The 22882-nt window shown below is 32.4% G+C and overlaps 1 protein-coding gene across 28 annotated transcripts in view; it reads right to left on the reverse strand.

Annotated features, from left to right (window-relative positions):
• Positions 1-22882, reverse strand: part of LOC145256347 (spectrin beta chain-like) — a 648628-nt gene that overhangs the window by 171292 nt on the left and 454454 nt on the right. For 24 of the 28 annotated variants that reach the window (XM_080115149.1, XM_080115145.1, XM_080115140.1 and 21 more), the window contains one exon: positions 8936-9083. In XM_080115149.1, coding sequence (XP_079971275.1) covers positions 8936-9071 — 136 coding nt within the window. In that variant the 5' untranslated portion in view covers positions 9072-9083. Of the gene's footprint in view, positions 1-8935; positions 9084-21048; positions 21402-22882 lie in introns of those variants that run through there. The other 4 variants (XM_080115152.1, XM_080115148.1, XM_080115144.1 and 1 more) reach the window with 1 other exon arrangement.

Below are 22882 nucleotides of genomic sequence, written 5' to 3' on the forward strand. Positions count from 1 at the left end.
ATACTGAAATTTATTTTTTTTTAAATTTTATAACTGAAGCAAAGGTGTAACAGACGTTGCAAAGCATCAGTCTGTCAAGATATCATTTATATGCATTTAAGTACTAGCCTTCACAAACAGTTAAAGAATCTTGGAGAGGCGATTGCACATTGGGTGGTGGGAGGGATAAGAGGGGGGTTAGCATTACTGAAATTCTGTTGAAGTCTTTAATTGTGAAATGTTGCAAATGCACTCGACACTTGATGAGGAGTTAGGGGCAAAGTAGCATTTAGAGCCGGCAAACACACAATTTGGGAACGAAAGAGCAATTGAGACATTCTTTTCACTGCTCAATAATTAAGCACACATCAAGAAGGAGGAGATTGGTCAACACAAACTCGTTTGACAGCCAGTTTAAGCACGGATAATGTTTAAGGAGGAAATCATAGTGGGTACAGCAAACAAATGAGGAAAACTAGCAGAGCGATCAGCTGTTGCCCAGGATTAAATTAAATGAAAAGATTTTATTCAAATTTATGCAGGTTTTATGATTTTGCTTATTATACAATTGCAACCCTATAAATTTTAATCTGCGATTTTGATATTCCTAATCTAATAAATAAAAGAAAATTGTTCTAGCTTTAAAAATATCTAAAAATCTATGAAACATTTTAACATTCATATTAAGACTAAAAAAAGTTTAAAGACAAGCAACGTTATAGCCCACTGACTTCCATCTAGAGTAAATGTGATGCTGTAGGGACTAATCCTTATTAATTCTTAAGTGTGCATTGAACGGATATCATAATATGTAGTTTGCTACACTTTATCATAAAGGTCCATACAAAATTTCAGCCGGATTGGCCCAGTAGTTTCCGAGAAACTGAAAAAACAGTTCAGAGAGAAATTGACAAACTAAGAGAAATAAGATACTCGTTCTAGGGCAAATTCATAATTATGGAATAAATTTGAACTCTTTAAAAAGAACGAGAGTTTAGAGACCTAAATACAAGTGTAACACTGATTTTCAGGTAAGTAATGATCAGGCATTACTTAATCCAAACGAAACAAGATGATAATCCTACTTTTCACCCACTTGATTTACTGGATGACCAACAGAGGGATAGATTTATTCTGGTTTATATTGCACCTACTGCTGATAGTTTTATTTTGATCAAATTTTTAAATTTAACTAGAGTTATGCAAATGGCAGCCATGTTGTTAAAGATATGCATTCATATATTAGTTGCATCATCTCTATGGTGGGGAAACTGGCCTGGGAAATCTAGTACTAATAATTTTTATATATTGTATATTTATTTTTGTAGTTTTTGGTTGAACTATCATCGCTCATAGAATATGGGGATTAAAGGACGAAATAGTGAGATTGATAATTACAAAGCTGTCAAAAAATAAATCCAATGTTTAATTCTGTTATTTATTGAATCCAATGTTAATCTTTTTATAAAATTGTTGCACTAATTTTGTGAAAGTAATGTTTTTATCTTTATAAAATGTTTGAATGTAAATAACTTTTAAAACATTCAATCTTAGAATATGTGAGGACATGTTAAGGATTCTAAAGCAAAAAAATGAATATTTAACAGTTTAAATGTATCTAAATTCGTTTCAAATTTCAAAATATCACAATAATTTATTCTTTTTAAACTCCCTCCTCCAAACAAACAAAAAATTTGAATGGCTGACTTGTTTCTGAAATGCTTATGAGGGAATTTCATTTTTGTAATTAATTTTTTAAGAATTCTAAAATTTCATTTTCTGCTATTACAGTTTTTATTCAAATAAATATTTGAATTATCTGTGTATTAATAAAACTATCAGACAAAATCTTGTGTATGTGAGTGTTTGTTGCTTATACATAACTGATAAATATACATTGAATTATTTCCTATATTCATTGGAAATTTATTACATTTGATATTTATAATGATTATTAATTACAATATAGTCCACACACACACACACACACACACACACACACACACACACACACACACAAAATGTCCCAAAATTAGCCATCTGTTTTGAAATGTATATTAGTCTCAAGATTTTGGGACACTGTGTGTGTGTGTGTGTCCTAAAATGTATGTACCCCTCCCTCACCTTTTCAAATTTGGCTTAGAGGCCCTGGAGATATGATTCCTATTGAAAACCTCATTCTAAATTGTTGAAAGCAGAAATGTGTGAAACAGTTTACTAATAGCGTCAAAGAGTAACACACAACTTTATACATAAAGTAGACATAAAAAAACATACAAGAGTATTAAAATACAGAAAAAAATAAATTTGAATTATTTTTTTTTTTTGTTATAAACATCGAAATGAGATTACAATTTATGCGAAGAAGTCTTTACAATTAAAGTTATCAAAACAAAGAAATTCCATAACATGGATTCTTCCAATGACATTTTTAATTATTATTCTGAGAAGAGATTTAAATATTGAAATATTTTGGAATAAATTCATGAATATATCATTTGTATGAAAACTCAATTCAGCAAAACAAAAGAAAACAAAGAGAAAATATTTAAGGTTGTTAAAATCAAAGACAAATAGAAATGAAGGAGAGAAGAAAAAAATGTGAATGGATAAATATTGTTTTGCTCAGGACTCTAAAATTCCTTGTCATCTGGGGCACATTCCTCAAATTCCTTACATTTCTAAGCAGATCTACCCCCATCACTACAATTTCTATTCTAGGAATAGAAGAAACAGGGAGTCAACAGTGAGAGTTTGGGTTTGAAAAGAGACCAATGAGGATGATAAATATGAGAGGGAGAGAGGGAGGTAAGAGAGAGAGAGAGAGGGAGGTGAGAGAGAGGGAGGTAAGAGAGAGAGAGAGAGAGAGAGAGAGAGAGAGAGAGAGAGAGAGAGAGAGAGAGAATGTATCAGTCAGTCCAAGAATGACTCATCCCACCATCATTATCATCATCACCCACATCAGCTTCCTTTTCAAGTCAGCTCCACTGAAAGAAGCAATCAAAATAATGTTGCTGGCAAATACTGAATGAATAATAAAACACATCATTAATCAACCTAAGAGAATCTTATTAAAAAAAAAATCCTTCCCAAAAATGGTACACAAAAATAAAAATAAAGGAGATATTTTTATGCTAGAGATAGAAAAAATATAATTTGGATGTCTAAAAAGTCAAAACTAGTCAATAAACTGGCACACACACATCCAACAAACTTGCAATAAAATGAAACAAGAAAATATTAATTTGATACAAGAATTTTCATTGATATACATTTACATATTGCTCTTCCTTTCACCCTCCCTACCTTTTTTTTTTAAACTATTGGGCCAATTTGGCTGCATTTTGTATATATCTTTGTTATAAGGTACAGCTTTTTTTCTGTTTTTTTTTTTTTTTTTTTTACATGGTAGTCACCACTTATCAAGGTCTGGAAGCCACTCAGGGATAAGGGTTATTGCATGTACAGTAATCAATGGGATAGTATCGTAGTAATCGTTAGTATTGGAAATTTGATAAAGTGTCTTACTTAAGGAGCCGGTTTATCAGGAATTTGTTTATGTTGGACTTGAAGACACCCAGATTGTAGTCAGGTGGGAAACAGGCAAACGGAACAGAGTTCCAAAGGCATGCACTTCTAAGAAAGAAGCTTTGATCATTGTATCTACGTTTTGATTTTGGCAAAGATAAAGAGTGGGAAAAATTTTGACAGTGGTTTCAGCTAGACAGGTGTTTATCGTGAAAGATTGGCGAGGAGGGATCAGGGATTGGAGCTCAAACAAGCACCTGACATGGAAGTAATGATAAAACAAAGACAGGCTCGCAACGTCTCTTCTGTGGGAAAGAGGTTACAGGGAAGAGAAAAGGGCATCACCCACTAAATCACAAAGTCTATTTTGTACTCTGTCAAGGCAGGATAGGCTGTTTTTAGCAGTTCCTGCCCAGATATGGAAGCAGTACTCCATCCTTCGACGTACTTGGCTTTTATATAGATAGAGAATTGCATCAGCAGAGAGATATCTTCTGGAGCGGTAGAAGGATCCTACCATTTTTCCGGCGACCTTGGCAACAGGGCCAGTTGCTTTACTGCAATCAAGGTTCTTGATTAGCTTGGCGACCTCACACACAGATATTTGTATGTTGCATAGCGTCTGTCTATTATAGGAGGAAATACGGGGAGTTGATGGCCTTGGTCGCATAAGGTAGAATTAGCTGCAAAATTCTTGGCAAATAGTTTGGTCTTGTCTAATGCTGACGAGATGACCTCAGGTCCATTGGTGATGGTTGGGATAGAACACACGCTTCTGTTCAGGATCCTGTTTGCTATTTGCTAAAACTAATAGGAACCAAGCTGCTGCTCAGCTACTTTGGATTTAACAGACTGAGCATATAGCTTTCTTGCATTTTTTTATTACTCTTTTACAGTGGTTGCTAGCAGTCCTGAAAGCAGCTTTAATTCCAGTAGATCTATTACGTTGGTGGCTATGGAAAAAGTGATTTCTGTGCGCGATGGCAACAGCACATTCTGGGGAGAACCATGGCTGGCTGTTAGGTTTTTGTTGGAAATTTTTGGATGGTATGAATCAGTCTATGCCTACAATTAACCATTCGTTCAGGTAGAATACTATAGAGGACACATCCTTTTTAAACATGGAATGCAGAGGTAGATCAGATACAAATGTACAGAAGCTATGCCAGTCAGTCATAGCTAACTAAGTATTATGGTATCCATTCAATGCACAGCTAGGGATTAATAGTGATAAGTATTTAATAGATTTAACTATAGTCATTCATCAATTTGGCATAAAGCATTAATTCTAAGTCAACAAGATATTTTTTGCCCATTTCTAACAGGTAAAAAAAGTTTAGTATTCTGTTTTTCTGACAAAATGTTGGATTCGAGGATGAGGGGGAAGAGGAGGAGGAGGAGGAGGAAGGAAGGAAGGAGTATTTTTTTTTTTAAAACAACTTGAGATTATGATAGAGCAGGTGTGATTGAAACAAGTTGATCACTGATGTCCAACTTTGGAGTATCTACCAAATGTATTTTATGATTTGTCAATTTGCGCATCTAACAATAAAAATGTGGCAGACCAACTAAAACGAGATTTCAAACTGAAACGTAACAATATTTAGTTAATAGCAATCAAGTTGTACAAACCAAGGTTAACAAATGGAGGTTATGTTCCTATTTACTTGCCTCCCCACGAGGGCAGAGTTAGACACAAGGTCAGTTTTTAATGTGGGGAATTCAGCTGGATAGGAACAAAAGTAAAAATTGTCTCAGTCATAAAGGATTTCTCCTCCACCGACTGAGAAAAGATGAAGTACAGCATCAAAACAGATACAACACTGATCTTGGCCCAAAGGGCAATTCAAATTTTAAAAATGGAGTTTATGTTATTCAGAAATGAATACAAGGTAGCAAAGAGGAAGACACTTTCTAGAAATGACGTCAGATTAGTACTTGGCTTTTATACAGATAAAGAATTGCATCAGGGGGGAGATATCTTCTGGAGCGGTAGAAGGATCCCACGATTTTTCCAGCGACCTTGGCAACTAACTTGGATGTACATGTTCCATTTCAGGTCAGGAGTAAAGGTCAATCCCAGAAGCTTATCAAAACATGGAGCTCCCCCTAGACAAGAGCCACCCATTTCAATTGATGCTAGATGGGGATCAGAACGTTGATGATGTAAAGATAGGAACTTGATTTTAGAGACATTAAAAGTAACCAGCCACCTCTTCCCCCACTGTACTACATGCTCAAGATCAGAGGGGAGAGAATCAGAGAGAACTTTGTCATTTACGGCCTTTGATGTGTTGCCATAGATGGTCATGTCATCAGCATAGATGTCAACGAATGATTTAAGTATGTGTTTTGGGAGATCATTGATGTATATCAGGAAGAGTTGGGCCTAGGATGGACCCCTGAAGGACTCCAGCATTAATATTGAGGGTATCTGATTTCTGCCTATCAACCACTACTCTTATGAGCCTATCGGAGAGAAATGATTTAATGATTGAGAAAACATTTCCAGTTATACCGTAGCTGGAAATCTTGTGAAGTAGGCCTTTATGCCATACCTTATCAAAGGCCTTTGATATGTCCAGAGCAATGGCTCTTGAATATAGTTTGTGTTAAAAAAATTAAAGCTAAAAAAAAAAAAAAAAAAAAGTCACTTTGGTTTATTAAGATTTAGTTTGAACCTTTTCACTTGAGTTTAATGAAAAAAAAACAATATAATAATAAACGATAATATAAATTAAAAAATGTTTGCGATAACTTTAAAAAATGATTTGGCTTGCAGTTTGGACAAGCAGCGCACATTGACAAAAAAAAAAAAAAAAAAAAAAGTGTTTATTCCAAAAGCTGTTCTTAACATGGGGAGATTGGGAATGGTAACTCCGAAGGACATTTTCTTAATTTTAACTCCCCCACGACTTTCGGAATAAACACCCTTTGCAGGTTGGTCAAGCAGCGCACATTGACCCCCCCCCCTTTTTTTTTTTAATAATGAATCCGAGTCGCGTTTATAAATGGAACTTTATGCAATATTATTTGGGAAAATAATTTTTAAAAAAATAATAGCTATTAACTTTCCTCCCCATAAGAGCAGTTAGACATTTATGTTTTAATATGGGGAAAACTAGTTCACCCAAAAGAGACACACGGGGTTGGAAATATTGCTTCAGTTTTCAGGGATTTATTCTACTTTTTTAAAAAGATTTTCTAGTGTTACATTGCTATTGTGTTATAAAATTCAAATTAAAAAAAAAAAAATTCAGCTGAGAGTTGTTACTCGACTAAATTTGTTTTGTTTTTATTTCAATAATAAAGAAAAACTTGTGTATTTATTTATTTGTTTGTTTTACAAAGATTTTTAAAAAAGTAGTCCACTGGGTTGAAAAAAAAAAAAAAGTCTCAATCTTTAATTTGCTAAAAATAATCGCGACTGTGACCAAGTCGTTTTATTGTTTGTTTTAAGAACATTTTTTGTGCTGACAGACTTATTAGACCACTCGTGTAAGAGAGAATATTTAATAAAAATCAGTTTTCTTTAGTAAATATCTTTTTAGGTTTGGACTTAAACAAGATATTTGCCAACCTTTCAAAACTTCTGAGTAAATTCATTTTGTTTATTACAGGATTGTTTTGAGATATTTTATGCTGACGGCGCCAGTCAATCGCCAGTGTCGAAGTTGCTTTAATCAGCAGCAGTGGCAATTTAGTCGTACAATGATCGTACATCATTTTTAGTTGTACATATTTAGTAAAACCCTGCTACAATGTATATTATTAACCACACAAATCTTTACAAGATACGCACTGGACGTATTTGTTGATTAAGAATGTGAGAAGACAATAACAAAAGCCGAAATCTAGATGAACGAACAATCAATTTCAAGTAAAAAATTGAAAAACATACACTGAATGAACATGTGTGAGGGAAAGAAGATTGGAAATCATTTTTTATGAGAGAAAAATCATCTAACTCCTTTACATTTTCAGTTTTCAGAGAGAACTATCGTAAGAGAGAAAGGAAGGCATGGCAAGAATATAATGAAGAGAGGAAGAGAAAAAAGTAGGTCCCACACTGTCAGCTAAGCTTTAGTTTCTGTCCTATCGATGAAATGTGGCATTCCTCAGCCTGTTTTACAATCAACTGAATTGCATTAACTCATGTGAAGATGTATCCAAAAATGTGATGGAAAAATAAAAAAACTTCTATAAAGGAGAAGAGGAATAGCAAAGTACTAAACTTTTTTTCAACCAATTAAAAATGGACAAAAGTTATAGATTGTTTATTTAGAATAAGTGGGTTATGCCAAACTGATGGTTTGAAATGGTTAAATTTGTGCTAAGATTTGCATTAAACACTAAACCCTTTACAAATGTTCATTCAACTTATTAACATAATACTTAGTTTGATGCACCTTAAAAGTCCATACAAAAATTTCAGCCAGATCGGTCAAGTAGTGTCAGAGAAAAAGACTAAGAGAAATATATATAGATAATTTGGGTGTCAAACAAACAAAAAAAAAAACCTATGTACAAATACAAGCTACGAATTAAAACTACTACTTACAAGTTCTAAAAGACAAATCATTATGAACATTCTATAGAAATGTTATTTAAATTTAACAGACTGAAATTCTTAGAGAGAGTTTAGTGGATCTAAAATAATTTAGGAATTCATTCTTAATCCCTTAAATATGTTTTTATAAATAAACGGAGGAAAAGGTACAAAGCAATTGTTGGGTCTAAAGGATTTTTTTAATCTACAATATAATTTTCACATTTGAATTTGTCATTTTCATAAGATTTGTTATTGATCCAATGATACAAACCTTGTATTTAGTTTTTTGGGTTTTTTTTCCTCAAAACAATCAATATTAAAGCAACGTTAATATCTTTAGATTTCTACTCGAGAATGGCCCACAAAACGCAAAAGAAAAATTTAGTACATCTGCCATGCAGTAAAAAAAAACAAAAAAACAAATGTTAGATCAGATGTTCAACAAGATATTTTGTGAGCATTTGCAAAAGGACATGATTTATCAAACTTCCATTATTTTGACGACTTTAAACAGAATATTGTTCTCAGCTTCAAAGTTTTTTAAACTCTTAAATCAATGAGGTCTCTCATAGCAAACTCCAAACGGTAAAATCCACTGCATTGAGACGAAATAAAGAATCTTTGGCTGAGCCAGGAAACGGCGTCCTTCAAAGTACGGCCCTTTGCTTCATAGTTGTTTTAAACATTCATCGTCCTCACTTGGTTTATGTGGAATATTTGGTTATACATTTTATCTCTAGAAAGGAATCAATTCACTGGTACAGGCTGAAATCCAAATGTCCTGGATTTTTGGTAGAACACGCTATATATATATATATATATATATATATATATAACCGTAAAAAAATAAAAATTACCAAAATCAAAGCAACTTACCTGCAAGAGCTTTGATTCTTGATCGCTCAAACAACTTGGAAGAATTATTTCCACTATCGAAACCCTCTTCCATCGGTGGGGGGCCCTGCCCAGGCTCCCAATGGACCCCTGCATGAATCTGTGCTACCTCTGTCATGACACCTTAACTCTGAAATAAATAAGAAAAGAAAAATGAAGATTTTTTTGAAATGTTTCTTTTTGAGATGTAAGCTTCAATACAAATTTCATTTCATGCACATTTTTATCTTTGACCTTTAAAATGTCTGTTGCCAAGTTTCATTCACTACAAACCTTTTTAAATGTTTTTGGTTTTTACTAAAACTTGAAATGTTACTTTTTTCTACACAATAACAAATATGACATCAAATTTAAACCGCAATCATTCTAAATTTTTATCTCAAAATGTACCAAATTGTATTTTATTAATACCATTTAAATGCAACAATTTTATTAAGAGAAAAAAGAATTTGGTTTGGGAAATGATTTTTGTTGAAAAACAAATATTTAAAAAAAAAAAAATTTAATATAATAAAAGCATAAATGGAGATTTTGATAATGTGGACAATTCATACGTGTTAAATCATAAAACACACGAGAAATATGATGTACAGATGGGTTAACTATGACTACCCACAAGTACTAGAAAAAAAAAAGATATTTTTCTAATTCACATGTGAATAACCAGGTTGCTGCTATACACTGCATGCAATTTTTTTTTTTTTCTTAAGTACGACAGAAGACAGGTAAGCACCAGTAACCATAGAGAAGCTCCCCGTTGGATAACTACTGAATATAATGAAGAGTGAATGGAACAAGAAATGGTTGGAGAGGAGTAGAGTGAGAGATTCCATATAGAGGGTTGTAAGTTTTCATATACTATTCAATCACACCAAAAAAATTTCAATAAATATTTGAAGAAAACCTGGTAATATAAATAGTTGGTTGAAGGAAAATAAATTTTGTGGTAAAAAAAAAAAAAAAAATGTTGCCTATTTTTTTTAATGTTTGATTTGTTAAGAAAAAAAAAATATTTCTCAGATATTTTTGATGAAATGGGTTCACTAATAGATGGATTCAACTCCAGGGGGAAAAAAAAGGCCCACACACAAAAACTGATCTATTATTTAGAAAAAAAAAAAAAAAAAAAAAAAAAAAAAAAAAAAAAAAGACAAATATGAACTGACTCATGTCATTCCAAACCATTTGTATAATTAAAACATTATACAAGGTTATAAAAAAAAAAAATTAATGATTTAAACTAATTTTTTCAAATGATGACAGAAGCTCTTTAAAAAAAAAAAAAAAAAAAAGACAAGAAAAGAAAATGAAGCTTAATCCTATTAATTTGGCTTAAGAGATTATCTGATATTTCAGTGGTTAATCTGCTAAGTCAGGTGAGTTGCTGCTACTATTCATATGGAAAACAAGGCGAGCATTATTAAAAGGTTATTTGAAAAGATTAGAAGAATAAGATTCAAATGGTTGATCGTTCTTGATTTATCTGGGGCAGACATGAATATTAATATGAAAGGAGATTCATGGAGAGTATATGAAAATTCAAGTTACAATGATTAGGAAAAATAAAGTATTGAAAAAATAATATTTTCAAAACGAACATTCAAAAATTTAACATTAAAAAAGGAAAAAATAAAAACTGAGCATTAGAAAAAACAGATTTTGATTTATGTAGCTACACACAGAGTGGGGGGGGTGAAAGTACAAGAATAAAATACAGGTATAGCACTATCACCACTCATAAATGAATGAGGGCAACTCAGATGACTGGAAATAAACACATAGATACCTCTAAAAGAAAGTAATGCTTGAATGAACTGCTTAAGACCAAATACTGCACTCTGATCCAAGCAAAAACTAGGTCTGCAGCTTAAATATTAGTATAAAGAATTGAGCATTTGGTGTCTGTCTACAAGACAGACAAAATTACTGAGCAGAATTGCACCAAACTTTGCATGAAGCATCTTTGAAATGCACGTTTAATGAGGATACAAATCTTGATATTATTGAGACAGCAATAAAAGGAGAGAAAAGGACACAAAATGCAATAGCGGGTGTGTATTTAGAAGGAGGAGATATTTTCCACAAGCTTATTAAATTTATAGAGATAGTCACTGTTTTTTTTTTTCTTATGGAAATTGCCCCAGACAAGGCATGGAACCACTTGATGTAAGAAGTTTAAAAAAAAAAAAGTCAAGGTTAAGAACTAGCCAACATTAAATGTTATAAGAATAGATTCAGACCCAGAAAACAGCAACTCTTCCTACATTTATCAGAAACATTGCTCATGGAATGTGAGGACTAAAGGACAAAATAAGGGAAGCAAGGTTACGCTATACTCTCAATAGATCTCAATTATGGCATTTAATATATATAGACTTACATAATTATTCTCGGAAGTGAGGAGCTAGAAAGTTTTGCAAGAATCCAAACTTTGTTTTGTGCTTTTCTTTCTGGAAAAAACGTTTTAAATAGGGAAAACATAAAAATAAAAAATGGCATCTTATTTCTTTAAGTTTTAAAAGAAAAATATTTTAACAGTGAAAGACTACACTCATTTTATTAAAAAAAACAAAAAAACTTAAAAACGAGAATTGAAATCATTCAGAATCTAACCCTAACCATCATAAGAACCATAATTGTATATTCAGCTTTAAAAATGGAGTAATATTAAAAAAAAAAAGTCAGCTTATTGGAATTACGACAAATCAATGAGCAATTAAGTTTTCTTGAATAGAAATTAAATTTCACTCTTCATTGCAAAATAATCACATCAAATCTGAGCATCTTGGTTTTCACCATTCAACAAATTAAAAAAAAAAAAATATCACATTATTAAAAACCAAGGAGTGTGTGTGTGTGTGAGGTGGGGAGACATGCACAATTCGCAGAGTTGAATTCAAATGAATTCCTATCAAATCACGTTTAAAATATTAAAAGAAAAAGAGATGTCTTTTAAATTCAATTAAGAGATTACATCATGTACTTTGTTCACATTGGACAGATTTCAGTTTGCTTTTCTCCATTTCAAACTTATGGCTATCATAATTCATTCTTAATGCAAAAATCAAATGCATTTGTTTAAATATGTTAATTTGTATGATGTGAAATAACTACAAAATTATTAAAATATATTCAACTGTTGAAATTAGCAACTTCAGAGATGTTTTCTTGGAATCTTAAGTTTCACATCTTTTAAATATTGGATTTATTTTTAAGAAAAGAATAAGTTGGTTAGTTGCCAGTAATCAAGATTTTTAAAAAATTACAATACTTAAATACACAATTAAGATAGTTATGGATAATATAGAAATAATGAGAATAATTTTGCTAATTTAAATGATGTTTACATGGTGTACGAAAACACTATGTAAAATAGCAAAATAATGAAATTAACAAGCAACACTAGAAAAAAGTGTCACTTTTTCTCTAAATGATAACAGAAACAAAATTAATATGGATTTTTTTTTTCAAACATAACTTGATACCAGAAGTAAGAAATATTTTAACATGTGTTACATGTGATTAAAATATGCAGAAAAAAAAAAACAACATATCCAACAAAGTTGGATTTCCAAAGTCAGACATAAATAGCATAAATGCCCAATACATTGATATTTGATTTGAACTAGCCTATTTTTTTTTATTCTTTTTTACTATGTCATTAGTATCAATACCTTTGTGAAAACAAAAACTTTATGAATGGATATGTTTTTCCTTTTGCACATTGTACATTATGTCATAAGTTATTTCTCTTGATTCTTACAAAAAAATATGAAAAACACATTTTTCATATTTTTTACTAACAGGCAATGTTGATTAGTTACAGCTTGTATGTATTGGATGCACATTCTTTCTTCATTAACATCAATATAAAACTTCCACATGTTCCTTAAATCAATGTTTCGCAAAAAAATAAAAATAGAATAATTTTTTTTAAAAACACCCAAGTTTATAATCCAATTTCATGCATATGAAAATAGGTCAATGCAAATAGAGCATACTTTTGTCTTCTATTTATATATACAGAATTCACCCTATCATTATGAATTCGGGCTATAGGCGTAAGTGGTTGTAATGTGGGCTATATTTAGTTTAATGCGTGGAGGAGGGGAATACTTTATGAAATTTTAGATACCTTTGATTTTTATGCAATTTTAACTATGTATTAGAAATTGATAAATATTCCACAAAATTCGATTTCTTTAAAGTATTTGAAAAGCACACAAAAACTCATTTGAAAATTCAAAATTAAATGAGATTCCCTGAATTTCAATTTCTTCATAAAACTCCTCAAGCTTAAGTCTAAAATTTGAGACATTTTCTAGAATTACCATGGTATAATGAATTTTTCTCAATATTTGAATAAGGATTCTAAATATAAGGTTTAGTAGCATTATATATTCACTTTCATCTTTGTATGGCAAGATAAAAAGTGGTACAAAACTGTACGGTTTGAGAAATTCATTTAATCCGTAATGGAATGGATTTTCTTCAGATCTTTATATATATGAATGTTTAAAAAGAAGGACAAGAATATGTCGAGCAAATCTTTGCTGTGCAACAATTGAACAACGGTTGTTTTCCTCTAAGCATTTTCAACCAACATTGTAACCATCAAGAACTTTTTTCCGCATCAATAGATTTAATTTTTAACCTTGAAACAAGGGTCAATAATGCAGAAAGTGGTAGGTCGTGTTAGACGATGTTTAGTGTAGAGTTCTTAATTACAAAGGCTTTATAAATTCAAAGTTTGTGCATAACATACCATCATATTTTATATACATAATTATTCCAGATTAATATTTTCCAAAGGTGAAGCAATGAATTTTTAACAATACTGAAGAAGGACAAGATATACTTTTTGTTTTACATAAGCATTTATATGTTCCTACACCGAAACATACTCATGAATGTGTAGCAACATATAAATGCTTATGTAAAACAAAAAGGATATATATTTTTTTTAGTATTTCAACAGTACGCAATAGTAATATAACTGTTTATGGCAAGTAAACTACACAAAAATTTCACAAAAGAATTTGTTAGACCAATTTATGGAATGAAAGAAACGTTTCTTTTTAGGTTAATTTTTTATCTTAATAAACACCCATGATGTGTGGAGTTGGATTCATTTTTGAACACAGATTGATAGAGTTGAATATGCAGAGTCAATTTTTCTTTTGCATCCCACTTATACTGCACAAACCCTTAGGAATTTATGCAACCATACAAGTACTTAATCATGTCAATTAAAAAAGTACTTTCAGTAATTGCTGTCATGTCTATCGCCTTTAATTAGGTCCTTTACAAACAAATCAATTTGTCCAAACTCATTAGCTGATTGTAAAAATAATAAAAAATAAAACGCATGAAGAAACAACACAGTGTATCTGTTCTTCAGATGCTGCACTTCAATTTCTTGTTCTTTGTCAGTGGAGGAGAGATCCTTCACGACTGAGACAAATTTTTTTTTTTTCCTTTTCTCCACATTAAAAAATGACTCTGGTGTCTAACTCTGTCCCGTGGGGAGGCATTGTAAATAGGAACAACACAGATAAGATATAATTCAATTCAAAAGTTATGACACGTGACATGATGACTAAGTTATTAAGAGATGATTGTTTAGTCTATGAATAAATGATGGCTTATTTACATCATCAGCAATGGAGTAGAAATATCAATGCTAAGGGTAATAGTCCAACATAAAATGATGTAAATAGACTCCTGGGTAACGCCAGCTATGTACAGTTAACAGAACAATAATGAAGCTGCATGTATATACAATTGGAGAATGACAAGTACTAAGGGTGACACAATGTATGCTGTCACTCTTCATATGCTTACATATCAAGTTTGTGCAAACTCAACCACTTTGCTTTTTTTTAGTTTTGTATATAATTGAAGAGAAAAAATTGATGCATTTATAGAAAATGGAAGAGAAAAAAATGCCTGAGGTAATCATCAAGTATTTTCATCGAAAAATACTAACTGAACGATGTTCAGAATTTTGTACAACAAAGTCAAATGAAGATTTGAACTTAGAGTTGTTTAGTTCTCTTCCACTGCTACAACTTAGATACTACGGTTGGAAAGTGGAATTGAGAAGTCAGCGGCCTCAAGAAGGGTCACTCTGACTTGCAAAAAGTGCCTGGCCAGCATCGCTGACATTCCCCGGTGAGGGCGCCTCAGGCGATTAGCAATAAATTAACCCCTTCTCAAAGAAAAAGGGCAAGGCATTGGAGGATGGACCTCCTAGAACTGAACAGAATTAAACTCCACTGCAAAATCAACACGGACTGGATCATTACAGGAATGGTCTAATCTCTTTATTTTGGGGGCCCAGAATAAAAATCCCTAACCAAAGTTTTGTTTGTTTTTAGTAACTCTGCTTCCTAACCATCAAGTAAGAATCAGCGCGTAGTATCTGTTCCATCCTTCCTGATTAAGGTAACTTATTTTTGTCTTATCCATAGTGCTCCTTTTTTGGGAAACTGATGATTGGCCATATAAAAAAAAAAAAAAATTAAAATAAAAACTCCAAATTAAATGGGATTTTTATTTTTCAGTACAGCATCCATTAGATTTCTCAATCATACGCCCCCCCTCTTGATAGCTTAAAGATAATACACTTGTCAACCATGATTTTTCTAAAGAGAATAAAGAGGTAGAGCATAAAAGTGGGTATCTGTGTTGAACTTTATCTTTCTTGTTGCTATCTGCCCTCCTAGCTCTGCTATCTATCTATATATCACTGTTTCTTTAGATAAGATCTACATTCAAAGGGGAACAAAATGTGGGCAAGGAGATGGAAATATGAAGGTGATGAGCATTGCAGTTAGACAAATAATAAAAGTTCTTAGCCAGAGGGAAAACCTTTCAATAAACTTCTAAGGAAAAGTAAAAAAAACGATTCATTTCATTCATTGAAAGATTCAACAAGAGAAAAACAAAGAAAAGTTTTCAAAATGGAAATTCTACAAACATTTACAGCAGAACAAGAGATTTTAAGGTTTTAATGAAAATGAACAGAAAAAAAAAAAAAAAAAAAACATACTGCACCCCATTACCTCCTCAGAGGTTATTGGCTTCAATGTACTCGAAGGAAAATATGGGGGGGGTGTAATTTCTAATTCAAAAGATTTTCCACCTCTTAAAATCAAAATTAAGAGTCAGAGATAATTCATTGCATTAGAAATCAGAATGAAACTTAGTTTGAAACCATTTTTTTCACCCACAAACAAGACATATTGCCACCGAGAAATACAGGAAGCATCCAGATTTATAGGGCATTGTTTGCTCACATTGAATTTAAATTTTAGCATATTTGGTACAATTCGGGGAGGAGGCAAGGAGGTTATTAGAGTAGAAAGTTTTTCAGTATCTGGAAACCTCTACAATCAAAGAGTGGGTTTTGGCTGCTTGTCAGGTTTGTATATACATTGAGAAGTGCAGCAAGTTCATTGGAGCACATTCTATTGAAGTACTTGTAAAACAAGCACATGAAAGCAACATTGTAGAAGGAGCCAACCTTCGTTGCAGAATTCATGCCCCCCCCTCCATTTAAATTTGGAGTTTGTTTATTAAAAACAAAAATAAATGAAATACAAACCTCGAATTTAGTCTTGAAAAACATACAGACCTTAAAATCAGGTCAGAGTCAGCCCCCCACCACCACCACCAAAAGAATGTTGGTAGCTGGAATCAGAGTTGAGCAGCTGTTTCCAACTCCTTAAAATAATAAGTCAACAGTGCATAGTCAACTATATTTATTTTACTGAAAACCCTGACCTTTATGCAAATTTACTTATGACTAACAGAATTAATTTTAAGACCTAAGTCTCATCAAAATAACATGGATAGATATCAGTTTTTGTTTTTTTTTAACCGACTTTGTAATCATGGGTCTAAATTTTTTTTTAAGTAGAACCACACACACACACACACGTGGGAAGTCTAACCTTAAGAGAATATACTTTAAAATTTTTGAAAGTACTGTTTTGGAAGATGCACAACTCTACCTGACCTTGTGTCTAACCTCCTGCAGATGAGGTATATTATATATTATACTTATATAATACTTCACACACCTCCAGTTAGGATCCGCTCAATCTTCAATCAGAGGAGAAGAATTTTTGTATTTGTCTCATTTAGAGTGCCATTTGGGGGGGGGGGGGTAGATAGCGTCCACGTTAAAAACTGAACTTGTACCTAATTCTGCCCTGATGAGCAGCAAGTAGAAAGCCATAGACCGTACGCTGAGAATCACTAGTTAGAAATGAAATCTTTTTTAGCAAATAATTTGTTTAGATGAAAGAATTGCAGCAAAAATTGTCCATGAGACAAAAATCAAAAAGAGAAACTTGTGGAATGAAGATGAAGATATTGGAGATGGGGAGAGAAGGGGTAGTCAGCCTCAAGAGTTAAGCATCTCAAATCTTAGAAAATGCAGTAGCAAAAATAAACCTAAATAAGAGATTGAGCCCTTTGCGCATTCCACAACCCCAAAATAGTGTGGGGGGGGGGGGGTTGCTACTTGTTTCTCTCTAACATACCAGACTCGGGTCAGCTCTAATCCCAATCCTCAAAGGAAGGAAGAGAAAGAGAGGAGTCAGGGCTAGGGTTGGGAAATGATGTGCGATGAGATATGAATAGCAAGCTAGAAATATCAGATGAGGTGAAATAGAGTTGATTCCAAGAGAAACAACACCATTACAAGAATGTCTGCAGACGAAAAGAGAAAAAAAATGAGATTAGCAGAAAGAAAAACTGCTCACTTTACCTACAAGTTGGTATCGGGAGGGAGGGGGTAGTTGGGAGAGGATATTCATAAAATTTTCAAGAGATGGAAGTGAACAGATGAATTTCTACCAAGGGCAGTACTGAAAATGGAGTGATACTCATGACAGAACTAGAAAATAGCACAAGTTCATGAGTTGACATTAAATTGAGTTTTTAGTTAAGTTCTTCAAGACCTGTTCTACAGAGATGAAGGGATTAAACTATATCGTTTCATTGCATCCTTAAAGTTTATCTAAATTTTAATCTGTATCTAGCTGTAGTAGAACTATCAGGGTATATTTTCAATATTCTATCCAAAGAGAAAAGAGATTATTTTGTTTTTCTATGCAGGAATCCAAACAATCACTTGAACTTTTAAATCCGTTCATTTTTTTAAATTATTTTTACTCACCTTTACCCCAAACAAGGCATATCGCCACTAGGACATAACAGGCTACTAATTGGGACCATGCCTATTATTAATTTGTATACTTTGAAATTTTTGTATCGGATTTAAAAAGGTGAATCTCGTGTTGTACTTTGTTTAAAATTGATGCAAACAAACTCCACAAGAAAAAAAGCCCAATACTTTGTTGATAATAAATTACTATTCTTGACTTTAGTTTGTATTTTTTTTTTTAACTTTTTTTTCTTTCATATTAAAAAATGGAGGTAGTGTAACAGTAAATGGTAGTCTCATTAAAAGAATTCAGAGGATTCAGTATGGAAGACCGTTTTGTTTTTCTTACCTGCATGATGCTGTTGTTGGTATTGTCCCCCACACCATCCCATAATCAGGTATTTATTGGAGAAAGCAAATGGAAGTAGCTAATATTCATAAGTGAAAGTGATGCCGGATTAAAACTTTGCACACACAGGTCGTCATCCATGTTAACATCTACTTGTTCAATAATGCCACCTCACAATTTTCTTAAAAGTTTCTCGTCAAAATGACAACTATCAATAAAGGGGTGCATGATTGACCTAAGGGATACCATGAGACACCTGCAAATTATGGCGCGACTGTACTCTCCCCAAAATTGCCCTTTGCAATTATACTGAGGACCCTTACAATTAAGTTGACCTGCCTATGTTTCACAAAAGTCTGAGGACACGGTTCAAATTTAAATACGAAACAGAAAGGGAATAAATTCAGGTTAAAAATGATAAGTACTTTTATCTCATCATTAACAGAACTAATCAGGTAAACTTTTAGAAGAACCTCATTGATTCAACAATACAATTTTTTAAACCCAAAAGCACCAACTTAAGTTCAGATTGTCGCTTGATTAATAAAAATTTTATTAATAATCGGGAAGTTTTAGTCAAGACGGTTTCATAAGTTCAAAATTAAGTTACAAAAAAAGAAAAGTAGAACGCATTCATCTGTTACCTTCTTAACATTCAATTTTACTGAAAAAAAAAAAAAAAAAAAAAATCATTCATATTTTTATAAATTTTATAAAATTATAAAAAATCTTAAAACTCTTCAACGTATAGCTAAGTTTTATGACATGTCACTTACTCGCAATGATTTTATTTATTTATTTTTTTTTACCAGTCTTAAGAATCACATTGAAAAATACTTTAGAATTTCAAACAGGGAATCATTTTAAATTAAACCTTATAAACTGAACAAATACAATTTATTTTTATTTAACGTTTAAGCAACATAATTTAAGGAAAGAAAATTCAAAATAAAATATGTTTTAAATGAGAAACATCTTGGGAACTATCACTCCAAAATCAATCACTGTACATTAATTTTTCAAGCTGAAAACTTCTGGGTAGTTTTTCATTTTATATAATTTGAAAATCTTGGTCTTAATTTTTCTAATTACTAAATTAGAAAAATATCTTTTTTTTTAATTTTCCAAAAGGGTTGGCTATCATTCCTAATTTAAAACGAATGTAATCCCAAAAAGAGAAAATGATGAGACAGAAATTAAATTCAAATTCCAGTTGTTAGCACAACAGTTAAGACCTCAATATAAAGAGCAAATTTTTTATTTGTTCATTGAAAAAAATTTAACAAGAGTTTATTTTATAAGCAAGAGCAGAGATTATGAACTTAGTATATATCCGTCTCTTCACCCAAGCTATGGGTGAAAATAATAGGGTACATAAAAAGACTAGGTAAAGGAAAACTCCAAAATAATTTCCAACATATGAAACACCATGAATCTGTAAAGAGTATTTCTCTGGAGAGAGTGGTTATTGCTATCAACAAAGTATATGATACAGAAAATGAAGAAAGTCTAATCAAATAAATATTGTTGAATCTGATGAGGTTTAGTGAGCTAAATCTGTTTTTTTTTAATATTTATTATTAGAACAGGTAAAATTATATATATATATATATATGTGTGTGTGTGTGTGATGCACACATACACAAAATAATACACTTAGATTTAACAGTCCACTGCAGTTTCACAGTATCATCGATCATGAAAATCATCCATACACACACACACACACGCACTTCTGATTTTATTTGTTCCATATTTGCAATCAATTCAGCTTAGATTTTCAGATTTGCTTTTTTATATGTTTGTCTATAAACAGGCTCATACATATACACATAAAGACAACAAAATACTTTTGTAAGAAATAAAACTGATTAGAAAAGGAAAAAAAATATGAATATGCATGAAAAGAATCGGTTACCTCATAACTTAGATTTCAGATTCAAAAAAATTTATATTTTTTTGTTAGGGAAGGGCATCTTTGTAAAAATGATTGCCACCAGGTGAAACTATAAATTAGAGCACACACACACACACACACACAAATATACAAAAAAAGAACAAAAACATTTGGCATACAGTCTTTTTGGCATGAATATAAAAAAAAGATCACAATCTAAGTGAGACTTTCAAGTTATTTGGGCAAGGTGTGGGGTACTTAAGATCCGTTCTAACTTATCTTTTTCAAAAGTTACACTACTTAAACATTTTCCTAACAGATATCACAAATATAACTTCTAAAAAAAAAAAAAAAAAAAAAAAAAGATGCGTCTGCGATATATCTATCCAAGTATATTTAGGTAGCAAACATTCTTTTAGATAGACCTCATTAGAATTTGTTTTTTCTGACTCACTAAAAGCAACGTTTGAATTACCAACAGTTCTTTTATTTTAACTTCTATATAATTGAAAAAAGGATAACGTGTATGGAAATGTCAGATAAATTAAATGGAGTTTATTGCAATCATTATGTACGTGTGTGTGCATGTATTAAGGATTGGCTGCCTTGTCAGCAAACTATTTTGTTGTTTTGAATCAAATAGCATCCAAAATACTAAAGTTGAAGCTTACCACTTATGTGCAGCTAAGATTTCCTCGAAAGAAAAAAAAAAAAAAAAAAAAAAAAAAAAACGGAAAAAGTAATAAGGGTCGCCGACGACAGATCAAATGACAGAGTGCAGATGAAGACCGTGTTGTAGGAATGTTCCAAGCCAACAAGTCTTGTTGGTAGCACCGAAAACACCACGAGAGGGCAGCATTAACACTGAGAAGATGATGATGGAAATGTGCTCGGTTGTTGGAATGGAGACTGATGCAAGGTTGGAGGAAAGAGGGCAGGGTGATAGGGAAGGCTGTGCAAGACAAAATTGTTGAAGAGAGGAAAGGGGAAAAGAATGGGTGAGGTCTATTTACAGGCTGACTATAGGGTTGGGGCTTATTTAATCAGATACTGCAGAATTCAGACAACTCCCATTAGGCATTGGGTGAGGAGGGGGAGAGTGAAAGAGAGAGCAAGCGAGAGAGGGGGAGAGTGAAAGAGAGAGCAAGCGAGAGAGGGGGAGAGTGAAAGAGAGAGCAAGCGAGAGAGGGGGAGAGTGAACGAGAGTGAAGCAAAGGGGTGAGAGAGTGGATAACAAGTGACAATATTGTTGCATGAAGCACAAAAAAAAAAAAAATGACTCAAGCTTTTTGTAGCCAAACATCAAATTCTTTGAATTCTTTAATGAATTAAATTTTTCAAGAAATATTTAAAAAGAGGGGAGAGAGCTATAATATTTTTGTTTTTTCATCATTAGAGAAAACTCATTAGATTTCATTAAAGTCACCCCCCAAATAGAAAGGATGGTGGTACCTAAAGAAAGCTTTATTTGATGCAACCAGGCAGTTTGGGGGGGGGGGGGTTAAGAAAAACAGCTGCTATAACCACGGACATATGTCTACTGTGTGAACTTTTGAAATGGTTTAATAAGAAAGGCACAATTGATGCTATTTTATTGAACATAAGATGAACAAAAGTCTAAACTTATGACAACAGCTAAATTCCCACAGGCTTTTTTTTTCTCTCCAAATGAAAATGTCTGATAGAATTAAAAATAGAGAAATCCTTTTGTGTCTGCACAGCAGTTTGCTAAATCTGGATTAAAAAGCAAGACATCATTCAATCATCTCGAAATTAGTGATTATATTTAGCCGGCATTGCTCAGAAGTGTCTAAACACATTGAATTTTGTATATAATTTTTATTTAGGCCCCCAAAAAAACATTTAATCAGACAGGATTACCTACTAGAAATCATCCTTGAGTGGCTTTGGTCCTTCTGTACAAGTTTGTCAGGACAAACTGACATGAGGATACTTCATCCGACAAAAGCTGACTAAATATTCTAAACAACATGGTCTTCAAAACCAAAATAAGATTCCATCTGCATGGCTATACACTGGCTTATACAAGTAATGGGCATCTTCTCATTGCAAGCCTGTCTCTGCTCTATCATTATTTTCATGGCAAGTGCTAAACTCCAATCTATGGTTTCCCCTTTGCCAAACTTTCACAAAAAAAAAAAACACTCGACTAGCTACAACCACTATAAACGCTTTTCCTCACTATCTGTGCCTAAATCTAAACGCAGATTCCATGGACAAAGCTTTTTTCCCCAGAACTGCCTATCTGTGGAACACTGTTCTGCTGTCCTGTTTCCCGGTTGAATACAACATGGTATCCTTCAAATCCAATATAAACAAGTTCTGGTTGAGCCGTCCCTATAAATAATCAAATTCTACCCAATTTACACAATGATTACTGCACTAACACCTTACATTCATTAACCCTAATCCTCAAGTGGCCTTAAGGCCTTGATAAGTGGTGACTCCCAAGTTACCATAACTAAACTTAGTTTGATACTCCAG

This window comes from Euprymna scolopes, chromosome 32, assembly GCF_053919585.1.
Source record: "Euprymna scolopes isolate OS-2025 chromosome 32, ASM5391958v1, whole genome shotgun sequence".
NCBI lineage: Eukaryota > Metazoa > Mollusca > Cephalopoda > Sepiida > Sepiolidae > Euprymna > Euprymna scolopes.